This window comes from Girardinichthys multiradiatus, chromosome 22 (genome assembly GCF_021462225.1).
Source record: "Girardinichthys multiradiatus isolate DD_20200921_A chromosome 22, DD_fGirMul_XY1, whole genome shotgun sequence".
NCBI lineage: Eukaryota > Metazoa > Chordata > Actinopteri > Cyprinodontiformes > Goodeidae > Girardinichthys > Girardinichthys multiradiatus.
This window is the reverse complement of record NC_061814.1, coordinates 27,922,132-27,936,537: the sequence shown is the minus strand read 5'-3', so window position 1 is coordinate 27,936,537 and position 14,406 is coordinate 27,922,132. Positions and strand designations below refer to the sequence as shown.

The 14,406-nt window shown below is 41.5% G+C and overlaps 1 protein-coding gene across 4 annotated transcripts in view; it reads right to left on the bottom strand.

Annotated features, from left to right (window-relative positions):
• LOC124859153 (muscular LMNA-interacting protein) overlaps nt 1–14,406 on the bottom strand; it is a 56,659-nt gene that overhangs the window by 13,614 nt on the left and 28,639 nt on the right. For all 4 annotated transcript variants that reach the window (XM_047351729.1, XM_047351727.1, XM_047351728.1 and 1 more), the window contains 3 exons: nt 13,963–14,007; nt 13,222–13,284; nt 12,988–13,110 (listed from right to left, as the gene is read on the bottom strand). In XM_047351729.1, the coding sequence (XP_047207685.1) occupies nt 12,988–13,110; nt 13,222–13,284; nt 13,963–14,007 (231 nt within the window). The remainder of the gene's footprint in view (nt 1–12,987; nt 13,111–13,221; nt 13,285–13,962; nt 14,008–14,406) is intronic.

Below are 14,406 nucleotides of genomic sequence, written 5' to 3'. Positions count from 1 at the left end.
AGTGGTTTGTTAATATTATGGAGTGGAAATTTTTAACATAACCATTTTCCTTCCTTTTCCTAGGGCCCTAGGCATGCTTAAGTTAAGGAGACTTGAGTTGCCATTACTAAAACGTGGCTATAATCACATCCGACATGTTGCTCTGGGATTCCAATAAGCAGATATGCCAGAAAGCTGTTAAGCAGACAGCTACTTAACTACAGATTTACCCCACTTCAGCTCTGGCATAAGAATGCATCTGCACTATTCCTGGTGACTGTCTGTGCTTAGATAGATCCTGGCTATGTGTCCAAATAATTTTTGCCATTATCATATGTTGGGGTCATCCATTTTGGTCGCACATTTTGACATGCGCAGCTCTGACGTCACCGAGAGTTAAAACCGGCCGAAGGGGAAAGTTTCGTGGCCATTTCCCACATGTCTCACAGGACAGCGCAACGGAGGTGCATATCTGGAGAGATAAAAGCGAACAGGTGAACGTTTGCTTCACAAGGCCATTCCTGGAAGAGCTTGAAAGATGGAAATCTGTCTGATAGAAGAAGGTCAGAAGATTCATATACTAATCGAAGACCATGCCAACAACCGGCCCAGGTGAAAACCCACAGAGGTTTTATTTCCAAGGATTGATCACGGACGCGCGGTCCCCCCCCCCCCCCCCCCCCCTCCTTTTTCGTCAGACCTGACCCATCCTCAACCGGTGGAGAGAAGAAATCAACGTCAAAGTAATTTTGTTCTTTTTATTTTAAACCAGATGGGTGCATTTAGAGGTCTGGGCAGGATGAGGCATAGTTAAGGTGATTTAGAATCATCAGCAGTTAATCTAAGGTATTAACTTCTTGCATGCAATACTGATTGAAGTGTTTTATACTGAGCTGTGTTTTGATTTGCTGCGCAAGCGCTGCTTAATCGTGCGTGATTAATGTTTTGTCCGGCTGATCCCAAATTAGCCAGGACTTAGAAGTTGGACTTTTAGAAGTTTTTCATTCAAAGCAACTTTGGTCTGGGCCTCGCCCGACCACTCTTTTGTTCTAGTTTTATTACTGGAGTTTTTCCACTGAGTTCCCGCCTCAGAATTTTATGACCCTTTGTTAGAGATTTGGGGCAATCAGCTGGTTGTGGCTAAAGGGGCGTGGCCCTACCGTTTTACCAGCTGACCGCTGCAATCGAGACATCAGCACCCCAGGAGGACTTCTCTTTCCATTTAACCCAAATTGCACATTTTGTCCATAAAACTGCCTGTTTGATCTTCATAAACACTAAATGCATATGTATGTTTCTTTTATTATTAGGTTAGGTAGTCATTTTTATTTCCTTTGTGTGGAATAGTGCTTGTTAGTTAGGTGAAGGTTTTTGGAACAGAATAATGGTATATCAGGATTATTTGGCTTCAATAAATCTTCATATATATAATTAAGAGAAGCGTTTGTGTTTATTTTGTGCAAGAGTGATTTATCTGTCAAAACAAGGTCGAAGATCCTCCACCTTTGGTGAAGTGGTTGAATAAACAGTGACAGTTTGTGGTTTTGGTTAATAATTTGTAATTATTAAAGAGGTTTGAGCCCATAATCACAACACCAAAGGACATCTCTGATTTCTATTCGTAAGTAATGATTTTTGGTTAAGAAATTTATTTATTTTCTTTTATAATTATTTTAAATTATAATTCTTGATAAATATTAATTAATAAATAATCATAACCCTTACACATATATGATTCTTTAGACCTCAAAAAGTTTTTAATTTTTAAATAAAAGATGACAAGTTGGACATAGTTGATTTTTTTTTAATCTAATCTAATGAGACTTCAAAGTATTTTAATACTTTTGAAAAAAAAATGGTAATTAAAAACTAATTCAGACAAGCAATTTGCATGTAAGTATGTACATAAATTTTTATAGGCAAAAATAGTACGAGCTGACGTGTGGCATTTTGGCTCTGTTGTCATCACTGTACGGTCATGCTGCTCAACATGCTATGAGTGATGAGCGCACCTCTACCCTTTTAATATGGTTCTGAATGTCAGAAAGTGAGGAGAGGGCCTTTGAGCTTGGAGGGTGGTGCTGGAGGGGCTAAAAAGAACCCAGCAGAAACTGGTAGCAGCAGCAGTGCATGAAATGCAGTGTCAGCAAGATGTTTCATAGCTTATATGGACCAGCCAAGTTTTATGCCTAATTTCTTCATCAGAGTGACTAAAAGATCATGTGTGAATCAGCACAGCTTGCGTTGGTTGCCTGAAGTAGCTGGTCATCACATCATTGGAATAGAATAGAATAGAATAGAATAACCTTTATTGTCCCCCATTGGGTAAATTCAGCAGTACCAGCAGTAAAGTGACAGGCAAGTCGAAGTATGCAGAAACACACAAAGGTAAAAATATAAAAACAGAAAGTAAGAATAAGAGACTTACAGCAGATTTATAGCATGAAAATATACTATGCAATTATTCAAAATATTATACTCAGATTCAAAGAAATGTGCAACTGAGTAGGATAATTGTACAAAAATATACAAAGTGTGCATGTATATTTGTGCATAAAAAACAACAGACTATTTACAAGAAATGGAAAAACTGTGCAAATAACAGCAGGGAATTAGATACTTATTGAGTTCTTTGAGAGAAGTGGTGGTTATAAAGGCTAGCAACTGCAAGGAGGAAGGATCTCTAATAATGCTCGATTGTGCACCTAGGCTGCAGCAGTCTGTCTCTCCAGTTCTGCAACAGCTTCATGCATGGGGTGGGAGACTTTGTCCCTCCCCATGCATGCATTATCCAACAGTAATGTTATTTTTGATAGAGTAATTCTGTCTCCCACCACCCGGACTGGGTCGAGGGGGCATCCTAGGACAGAGCTGGCCTTCCTTATGAGCTTCTCTAACTGCTTCCTCTCATCTGTAGAAAGCTGCTGGTCAGACAAACTACACCATAGAAGATAGCTGATGCCACCAGAGTAAAAGAAAATATATTTAGGAGTACCCCCTGCACTCCAAGAGATCTCAAATAAAATCTAACCAAACAGGAAGATCTGAGCAGTTCAGATGTTCAAAGTATCTCTATCTGAAAGGTAATACTTATGTTTCTGTGCATAAGTTTACCAGTAGGATCTGGTAAAGAGTTTAAATACCTTGAATATCTGAAATACCTTAAATATCTTGAGTCTGAGGCAAAGTTTGGGCTTGGGAAAGCTAGAGAAAATGTACAAGTTGGAAAAATAGAAACCAAATGAAAGAATAAAAGAAAAAAGGAAAACATGCAGGTTAAGGAAGATGGTATACTTTCATTTCAACCTGGAAAGACTCACAAAGAGAAGACAGGGATGCAATTAGAAACGTATATTAGTGAATGTTTATTTATTTGGCGCTCGGACCCCAGTGTAAGACGGGAATGCTGAGAATGACATGCGCTTGAATGAACGTCTAAGGGTTAGACTTAGAGATGTCTTCCCCCCAAAAAAGGGACCGAGGCTGGGGCCGAGCCGGAAATAAGAAAGGAGTTAATAAGGTTGATAAACATTTGAATAACGGGCGTGAAGAAGGGATGCTATTAGCCTAGAGAGAAGGAATAGGTTAGTGTGCCTGACAAGGTGTAGATGGGGCTGAATATCTAAGAAAATAAAATAATTAATTAACGATGGTGCCTGTAGAGGAGAAAAATGAGGCGGAGACTGAGAGGAATAGGCGTGAAGATAGAAAGGTTCTGCAGCTGAAGGATGTCAGGGAATGAGGACCCATCAGGATTAAAAAGGTTAAATCAGCAAACTGATTAGAAGGAAGAGACAGATCTGAAAGGCCAACCACCACCAGTTAGTGCTGGAAGCTCATACCTAAGAGCTAGGAGATCATTGAACAGCTAGCACAGAGTGGAAGTCTGGTGACCGTGGCTGAAGAAGGTCAGCATCCGAGTTGATGGAGGAAAGCTGTATAAACGTTTGGGTTGCTGCTGTAGAAGCAGCTCCAATTCTAAGTGACTTGAAACCCGACTAGGAGGTGGGTTGTACTAGTCTAAAGATGCCTCAAAACTTAAAGAACCAGGAGGCGGACATGAGGGCTCCTTCTAGAAAGAAAAAGAAGGGCATGCTGGGTGAGCTAAGTGTGCAATGTTTTAAGAGTTGAATCAAGCAGGCTTGAGATGGGCAGAACAGGCCACAGAAGCGAACAATAGAGATGAAACATAGGACTTTCCCTTTGGTATGTTAAGGTTGAGTTTAAAATTATCAGGATAGAACTTGAGGTCTGAGAAGGCAAAATTTCTAGATGGAACTAACAAATTGATAGGGGAAGTAAATTCACCTAACCTGAGAAGCCCTTAGAAGGCTTGAACATCATAAGATTAAGATTAGATATGTCTTCCCCCAAAGAATGCCGAGCAAGAGTGAGCTGAAAGATATACGAATGAAGTGAAAGAAGGGGGGCAAGAAGAGTGGATGAAGTGAGGCTGACAGGGGCAGAAGAGGAAGGATGAGAAACTGGCTAAGGGACGAGGGAAAAGGAAACATAGCAAGAAGATGAGTGTAAGAGCTAAGCAGAGCCTAACGCGTGGAGGAGAAAGGACGAAGCTGACTGAGCTTGGAGAAGGAATGGTACAACCTGATTGTTGTGGAGGATGTAGAATCAGCTGACCCTTACAAGGAGAGAGTGAGACCTGTCGAGCCTGGTAAGGCGTGGAGGGAAAATGAGACAAACTTGACTAGGTATAGAGGGTGCGGACCTGAGCGAGCCCGACACGGAGTAGAGGGAAAAATAATGAAAGCCTGACTAGGCAAGAGGATGAGAACTTGCAGCACCTGACAAGGCGAGCAGAAGATGAGACTTGGGCGTGCCTGACAAGGCGTGGAGGGAAAATGATGTAATCCTGAGAAGGCATGGAGGCCTGACTGTAACTGACAAGGTAGACGAGTGAGGGATCGGCTTGTATGAAGGAGCGCGAGAGGGAATAGAAATAGCTGCACCTGACACACACTTGAAAGACTTTAATTAAAGGTTCTGAGTTGTACTGGTTTCTCTTACCTTTATGAATTTCATGAAAAGTTATTGTTTCTTCCATACCTCTGACTCTCTGAGGGGGTCACTGAGGGGCAGATGCACAACGCTGTTAGCGGCTGCTAAATATGCAAACCTAATCTGGCAAGTGCCACCATTTCTAAAAGACACGAAGATAGATCTGCTCTACTGAGCAAATATGGCTTCCTACACTGTTGAAGATTCCTAACATAAATGAGTTGTTAAAGTTAAAACCTGCCAATGTTAGGAATATGAGTGAGGAATTCAGCCAGACAAAATAACTACTCGTACTCGTACTCGTTGTCTTCCACTTTATCCGCGACCGGGTCGCGGGGGCAGCAGACTCAACAGAGACGCCCAGACGTCCCTCTCCCCAGACACCTCCTCCAGCTCTTCCAGGGGGAGCCCAAGGCGTTCCCAGGCCAGCCGAGAGACATAGTCCCTCCAGCGTGTCCTGGGCCGTACCCTGGGCCTCCTCCCGGTGGGACGTGCCTGGAACACCTCCCGAGGAAGGCATCCCGGAGGCATCCGGTATAGATGCCCGAGCCACCTCAACTGGCTCCTCTCGATGTGGAGGAGCAGCGGCTCTACTCCGAGCCCCTCCCGGATGGCCGAGCTCCTCACCCTATCTCTAAGGGAGTGCCCGGCCACCCTACGGAGGAAACTCATTTCAGCCGCTTGTATCCAGGATCTCGTTCTTTCGGTCATGACCCAACGTTCATGGCCATAGGTGAGGGTAGGAACGTAGACCGACCGGTAAATCGAGAGCTTTGCTTTTCGGCTCAGCTCTCTCTTCACCACAACGGACCGGCACAGCGCCCCCATTACTGTGGCAGCCGCACCGATCCGTCTGTCGATCTCCCGCTCCATTCTTCCCTCACTCGTGAACAAGACCCCGAGATACTTAAACTCCTCCACTTGAGGCAGGAACTCCCCTCCAACCTGAAGAGGACAAGCCACCCTTTTCCAGTCGAGAACCATGGCCTCGGACTTGGAGGAGCTGATCTTCATCCCAGCCGCTTCACACTCTGCTGCAAACCGCCCCAGTGCATGCAGTAGGTCTTGGCCAGATGGGGCCAGCAGGACCACGTCATCTGCAAAAAGAAGAGGCGAAATCCTCTGGTCCCCAAACCAGACCCCCTCCGACCCTTGGCTGCGCCTAGAAATCCTGTCCATAAAAGTTATGAACAGGACCGGTGACAAAGGGCAGCCCTGCCGGAGTCCAACATGCACCAGGAACAGGTCCGACTTAGTGCCGACAATGCGAACCAAACTCCTGCTCTGCTCGTACAGGGACCGGATGGCCCCTAGTAAAGAGCCACCGATTCCATACTCCTGGAGCACCCCCCACAGGGCATCACGAGGGACACAGTCGAATGCTTTCTCCAGGTCCACAAAACACCGGTTGGGCAAACTCCCATGAACCCTCAAGTACCCTGTAGAGGGTATAGAGCTGGTCCAGTGTCCCACAGCCGGGACGAAAACCACACTGCTCCTCCTTAACCCTGAAGCCAAACAAAATAACTAATTGATCTCAAATCAGTTTGTCTTATGCGGATTGGGTGGAGAAAATAATATTTGAAAAAACTGATGGTTATATCTTCACGCTACTAAAGCCTTGCATTATGTATGACTCTTCAGTCACACTAAGAGCTTTGTGCGGAGATCGAACCTTGAGAAACTCTGAAAGCTGTGTGAACCAAAGTCCAAACTGGTTTGCAGTGTGGGCCAACGATGAGTGGACCCTTAAATTAGACACTCTCTTGTCCAGTTCCTTAGATTTGAACTGAGAAAACTGACTGTCCAAGCGGTCCTACAACTTTAAATATCTCCAACGTAGAACTCCAAAATGTAAACGTGAAGCCCTTCTTTAAACCACTGGGAGAGCAGCAAACTTCAATGAGTGTTAAAGATTAATCAGCTTTGTTGACAATGTGAACAGTGATTTCTTATTCTGGAGACTGGATTAATGTGCTGCCCCTGCAGAATCTAGGAACGTTAGCTGGGACGTTAGAATGTGTGGGAGCATAGAATCTGCCTGAGCGAAAAAAGAGAAGTGAAAAACACTGAATGCCTGAAATGTAGCTGAAGGTTGAGAAAAGGAATGGAAAAAGAAATGGAGTGATGCATCTCACCTAGAGACAAGCTAGGCCAGGCGTTAGTGAGGTGAACGCCAATGGGAGGGGCCGAGGAGCGGGCTGGGCGCCGGTAGAGCGGAGAAGAGGAAGCTGACGTGGCCAAGTTGGAGGCAAACTCCAGAGATGTTGAGAGATGAATGGAGTGCTGGAGAGAATTCATGGATGAGATTCATGAAGCAGAGAAGGTTGAGGGATGACTGGAGTAGAAGAAGACGTCAAAGCTTGAGGTGCGGGAGGATCGGTTTGAGAGACGAAGATCAAAGGAGAAGCTGCATGCAGAAGACAGGCATGAATGTGCAGCGGGAGCCAGGGTGGAGGAGGTGAACCTTGACGACGCTTGGCAGGAGGATTTTAGGGTGCTTCCGGAGGAGGTGGAAGGTGGAGGAGGTGGAAGGAGAGAATCATGCTGCGGCAGGAGAGCTGAGCAAGGTGGGATGAATCCAGATCGGAGCCAAGAGACATGCAGCACGGTCTGGACTGGGAATGAGGGAGACCAGGCGAATGGTTCTGCGAGCTAGAAAGGAGGAAGGAGGACGAAGGTCCGTCGCGAACAATGCGAGGAGCGGCCAGATCATCAGACTGAAGTCGAACATGACGTGGCTGAACGTCAAAGTTCAGCTGCAGAACGGAGGGTTCCATGGATGAAGATCTTTTAAAGCGGAGCCTTGAAGGATGATTGGCCGGGGAGAAATGCAGACTTGACGCTGATTGGTGGAGCAGAGCCGCATGGAAGAGTAATTAGATGAAGCTGGAGGTGATGGTGAGTCTTCCATGTTGAATTTTCGTTTAAACTCCATATACCAAAGAAACTTTAAAGGCCTAAAAGTTGTGACTGAAGCATATGTGGTAACATAGTGATTTCTGTAAACCCTGCTTTTGTGAACTAGCTCTATAAAAAATGTGACAGGGCTTTGTTGATGAGCATTTAATTTAGTGTGTGGCTATGTTCATTTGTTCATACTGCTTTGTGCGTGGCTCATAGTTTATTAGCAATTGTAGTTCTTGCACATATGTGGCTCTCAAACTTGTGGTTGTGTAGAGCTATCTTTGCAGTTTGCATGATGTAAGGTGAACAGAATGAATTTGTACCCTCTGGGGTAACGTTTTGAATAGTATTTGTTGTGAGCTCTTCGTTGTTTTGGAGGGTTTTGTTTCACTACATGTGCAGTTTTGTTCATGAAATCTCTTGGAAAGTTTGGAGTAATTGGTATTTCTGAGGGAAACTTTTGTTAACTGATGGCAATTGTTGCACATTGCAATGCTGAGTAGGCAGATGTGTCTCAGTGCTACTCGTTTGATACAAATTGGTTTTGTATGTTGATGTCATCATGGTGTTTGGGTTTGGCAGGTATATTAAAGAGCCTGATGTTCGGCAGCTCTTAAGTTGCACAATAAGCTCCGCTGTCTTGCAAATCAGTATGGTGTTGATGTATCAGTATGGTGTTGATGTTCAGAGTAGTTTCAGTGAGGATGAGTATGTAAAACTGTCAATAATGCTCTTGCTAAACATGGTATTTACAGTGAGAAATTCAAGTTTTGAGGTGACCAGATTGCTCCAGCTCCTAAGGATGGGGAGGAGGTTGAAGAGGTTGCATGATGTTTATAAAGACACAGTTTCTTGGTAGAGAGAACTGGAGTTCAAGCTAAGAAATTTGGGACTGGAAGTGGAGGTAAATAAAAGGGAACAGTTAAGAAAGCATAAGCTTGAGCGTGAAAAGGTTTGCTCATTTGAAGGAACTGAGGGAGATGAAATCAGAAGTTCATCTGACAAATCTATCCAGTGTTACTTCAGGTAAGATCATTTCTTTGGTCCCTCCATTCATTAAGAAGGACTTTCGGAAACATTTCCCACTTTTTGAATCTGTGACTCTTAAGTGGTTAAAAAAAAAAAAAGACGTGGGCTTTATTGCTTCAGTGTGTGAAATCTGGTAAACCTCAGGAGACAAAATTTTTACTGAGTTTGGAGAAAAACTTGATGGGAATGTTAAGGCTGCCATCTTGCATGCTTATGAGTTGGTCCCAGATGATTAAAGGCAACGTTTTCGAGGCAATTTCAATGACAAAAATCAAACATACACTGAATTTACTTGAGAAAAAGAAGGAGGAAACTAAAAATCAGCCTTAACAGCAGATACTTCTGGTAAAATTTAAGAACTGTCTCCCAGATGTGGTTTACGCTTTGAGTCAGCAGGGAATAACCCCTTTGAAACAGGCCACAGAGTTAACTGATGAACACGTTCTCGCTCATAAAGTTGCCTTTAGTTACACAGCTATCACTGATATTAAAGCTGAGCTCCTTCTTGGACATCCTTCTGTTGGGACACCTCTGGAACCTCTGGAGATCATTGTGGAAAGACGGATTCTTCATAAAATGAAGAACATTATGGAGAACCCTGAGCATCCTCTTCATGAGTCCTACAACAACAGTGTCTTCAGTCAGAGGCTTCTTCAGATGTACAGTAAGACGGACCTACAGGAGATCCTTCCTGCCAACAGCCATCAGCATCTACAACGGCTCTTTGAGGAAACCCTCATAATGAGCTACAACAACATTTAATTTCCCTTTGGGATTAATAAAGTATTTTTGAATTGAATTGAATTGTTTGATTCTTTTTCTACCCCCTTCTACTCTCTCTGTTTTAAATGATACAGGTGTCACCTTTGGCATTGGAAAGTTAGAACAAAGATGTTTCTACTGTAAGAAGCCTGGTCATATTGTGGCTGAGTATTACATAGTGCAGCTGTTTCAGTTGTGCTCCTGCTTCAGCCCGATTACTCCATTGGTAAGCACCTGTGAGGATGAGCCTATGAGGATATCTTGTGTGCTGCAGTTCCTGCAGCCCATGAGGGTGGCTTTTCTTACTTCAAACATGCAGTAATGCAGTAAACTAGGAAACTTAAAACCCTGGTCTTTTGTCCTTTATGTTCAATGTTTGAGCCAGACGTTGCATTGTGTAAGAAGAAGACTTTGAAGAGATTAAGGGCTTTGAGGTCTGGCAGATTCTGATATTCAATGAAATTTATATTCATATGAATACATTTAAAAAATGAGTGCCCTTTAAATGTAACAAACAATTTCTGCTTAAAATACAAACAGCAGAACGCAACCTTGTCTTTTTCTCTAAGAATATATCAGTGCACCGCAAGTCCTTGACGTCTGCTTCCAGCTGTTTTTTCTTCATTATTTGTAAGACATTCTTATCTAAATGTTTTGAATTCCATTTGTTCTCTAAAAAAGTGAACATGGTTTTGAAAAAGGGCAAAAAAATATTTTTCCTAAAAGATTTCTGAGTGTAGATATGAAAAAACACCCTTCTGTGGTTCTGTGTGTGAGAGCTAAGCCAGTGATGAAGAAACGGTGGAGGGCGTCAGAGACAGACACAGTGATGTACCGAGCAGCTAACACACAAAATGAGGAAGTTTTCACAAATCAGGCTAACCAAGCCTTAATCAACCTAGTTAAAATTTATTTGCATTGTTTTTATAAAACATTATCTGTTTAATCTTTTAACAAACTTTTGATTCCAGTAACCAGGTTTTGATCAAACCTTAAATGCAAGACACCAGAGTTGTGAGTGTTTTGGTTGCAAGTTAGAAAACCATTGAGATTCACTGTTTGGTTTTGCTCAATAACCAGCCCCTACAGTTTGCAATGCAAGCTGAGAACAATTAATTTCCCTAAATTATATGCATTTAAACAGCATGTAAACTTGATTGATAAAGCATAAAATAAGTTAATGACATGCTGCATATGACCATGAAATGAAATAAATCTTATAATTTTAAATTTCAAAAAATGATTTCCATATTATATAATTAAGGTAATGATAGATTAATTGTTTTTACACATGCATCTTGAACTGCAGCGAAATCTTCCCGTGTATAAATATTTTCCGAGATTTTAATTTGTGGAACTGCAGCACATTTGGCCTTTAAATACTTTACATACTGACTGGTCTGGATCATTCACATCTTAGGCTATTGCTGTCATGAATGGTGAAATGGAGGACCCAAATATATAAACAAGGAAGGAGGATGAAAAATAAACAAGCTTTTACTAAAAATGAGGAAAATTAAGTCTAGGAGAAAAAAAAAAAAAGAAATCAAGAAACTATAAGTGGATGATGACAAAGACAGGAGGATCTGACCCAGAGTGGAATAACAATATTTAAGAGGTGATTGGAGAGTTGATTACTAAACAAGAAGTAGGTGGTGTGTTAATAACAGGCTGTAGATGTTTGGAAAGCCGAGAAACTGAAGTTGAACTGAGGAAATGTGTGTATTCTGTCTATGAGCCAGATAGACTTGCAACCAGATAAACAAGGAAACAGGAACGAGAAAATCAACCCATTCTAAAAAATTCTAAGATTCAACCCAAGTAGGACAAAGAACACAGAAAACCAGCAAAACATGATGCAAATAAAACACAGACTTCAAGGAAAGTCTGGTTTCAAAATAGAACAGCATCTAAGCTATACAGAGCATCTGGAACTAAGGGCTGGAACTAAGAGCAGAAAAAATACATATACAATTATAAACAACAAAAGAACAAGGAATCTTAAGAATAAACTGAATCTAAGGTATAAACTGAATATTTTTATCCCCAAGGTGGATGTTTTTGTTTTTATATTGAAGTAATGCCTTGTTCTGTTCTAGGCTCTTCCTCCTCCAAGATTGGATGCTGCTTCCTGGGTCTCAATCTAATCAGTAATTACCTGCACACTATTTAATGGCTGAGAAGCTGCACTTCAGGGCCTTTTGGCCACTTGACTGCCATACACACCTGTTTGTTGTGTAGGCTTCAATGCCTCTTTGTATATTTGTTCTAATGTGAACATGGTCAGACGGCCTTGGTAGGCGAGAGCTACCTTTTGTTTAACCCCAGTTTTCTCCTGTTTATGTGCTTGTTAGGTAGGTTATTTTGTAGGTATGTATATTTTGCTTTTATCGGACTTAGGTAAGTTATCTTTTATTTTTCTCTCACGGTTGTTTTGTTATGTTGGCCTGAGTCTGAACAGAAAATAACTTAAATATGGTGGAAAATTAACCTCTTTAACTGCCCTTTTGACTCCTCATTTCACTGTCTAAAACTATAAAATTATGTTGGTCCCTTATATCCCCTAGACCAAGCCAGGGGACATTATAATATGTAAAACAAGATAACAAATCCGAAAGGTAAGCCGAACACAAATCCAAAGTCCCAAAGATTATGAGATGGGCTAGTGTTACATATTTACATTTGAGGTCCAAATGCTTTGTGCCAAAGCTTCATTCAACAGTCTTTACAGCCTAGTTTCTTGGCAAGTTGAGCCTCTATGTAGAGGAGTATCATTGTTTTATTGACAGGCTGCTCCTTTCCAGTCACAGGCAGAGGCAGGAGAATACAAAGCCTGAATCTGTTCCCCTTCTCGACACCCTATTATTTTTTATTTAAAGAAACGGAGCCTCCTCCTCGTCTCAGTTACAACTGTCACCTTAGCAACACTCCTCGCTCTGCAGTTTACTCTCCTGCTACACTGTGACCTCCAGATTACAGCTGAACCTCTCTCATTTCTCTGGTGAACCTATAGGGTTGACCCTGTTTCTTACCACTCGGCATTGGGTACTAAGTACCATTTTTGTGTTTGTGCGGTTTGGGGAGTTCTTGACTACTACTCTATTTAGAACAATTATGGAGAAAGAAGAATGATGACATTTCATTTAAATATTAGTCCTGGATCCTCCCCCAACCTCCCACACAGACAAATATTTTGGGCCTGTGACAAATGACCAGGTAGTGCCCCCTCTTCTCCAGGTATTTTTGCAGATTTACAGTTTTTCTTTATATCATTAAACTCAATATCAATCTCACCTTTTTCTTGTCAGGTATGGCCTGCTTAAAAAATTTCCTCAAGGAAATTGATTTGAACCGTTCTTCAATCTCCTCTGTCAGTCTTGGAATTGCCGTCATCGGGCGAATCATCCCAGGTTTTGTCTAGACAGCAAGAACAATATTTAGCTTGTTTTTACAGGCAACGTTTAAATACACAATTCAAAAATGTATAAAAACTGGAGGAGCAGTTTTATTAGGTAAACGATTTTGTACCTTTTCAGTGTCTGTCAGTTTTCTCTCCTTATTGGCAGATGAGTGCAAGCTGCACAACGATGCCTGAATAAAGAGAAAGAAACTAAGTGCTGTAGACACTCCAGTGATTTGTTATGAAAATATGTTCAATAAAATATGCATGAATTTCCAAATTGCTGCTGATTCATTGTTTTTGCTTGAGAGCTTTGATATGTTTATTTACCAGCTACACTCGACTTTTAAAAATAAATCAAATGTAATGAAAGCATAATAAAAGCCTTCAGCCAAAATTCAATTATTTGAAACAATTGTCACAAAATAACGACCCTGTTTAAGTACTGAAGAACATCTAATCTGAGTGATTTTTAGGTGCCTTTTTCAGTGGATTTTGTGTCCACACTACACAAAATAAATATGCCCTCATTGATATTCTCACCTTACTCACCTGGAAAGCTTGATTGCAGTTTACTAAACTGTTCTTTTAAATTTAATGCATCAAGCTAAAAACTGGGGTTTTAAGTACAGTTACCTTTAGAAGAGAAATTATTTGAACATGCAGGCAACATCCACTTTTTATACGTTTTTTATCAATAAACTTTCTATTGGAAAATATATTCCATAGGATGAAAAACTGCTGACTTGACAATCTTAAATTCAATGACTGAATCCTTCTAAATTAGGAACTGATATTGTCTGGAGATAACAGCAGTTTTGGGGCTATAACCTGGATATGAATAGAAAGAAAAACTGAGAACTACTCACATATTTGGTTTCACGCCCCAAGGATTTTGAAAATGAAGGGTTGTGCTGAAAATAAAAAAGCAAGAAATGAACAAAAACAAATAGTGGGAAAATGGGACATTTTTCTCCTAAAAATAAGGAACCACATTTTCAAAACAACTTAAATCAATAAAAGCACAACAAAAATAAGGCTTTTGAATTTGGAGAGTTTTTGGATTTTTTAATGTCCTAAGTAAAGATGCATGTTTTCGTTCTTAAACATGATTTACTATTTTCCTCTGCCCTGATTCTTCTTTAAACATTTTCAACTCAGCTGAATCTGGACAAGCATCTGCTCTCATTCTACAGGACACTGGCAAATGTTGGCACTTTGAACAGATTTTGTTTCCTCTGCAAGCTACGTGAGCCTGTCTCCTTTGATGAAGGAGGAAGAAATGTGTTTTTCTAATGGATGCTAACATTATA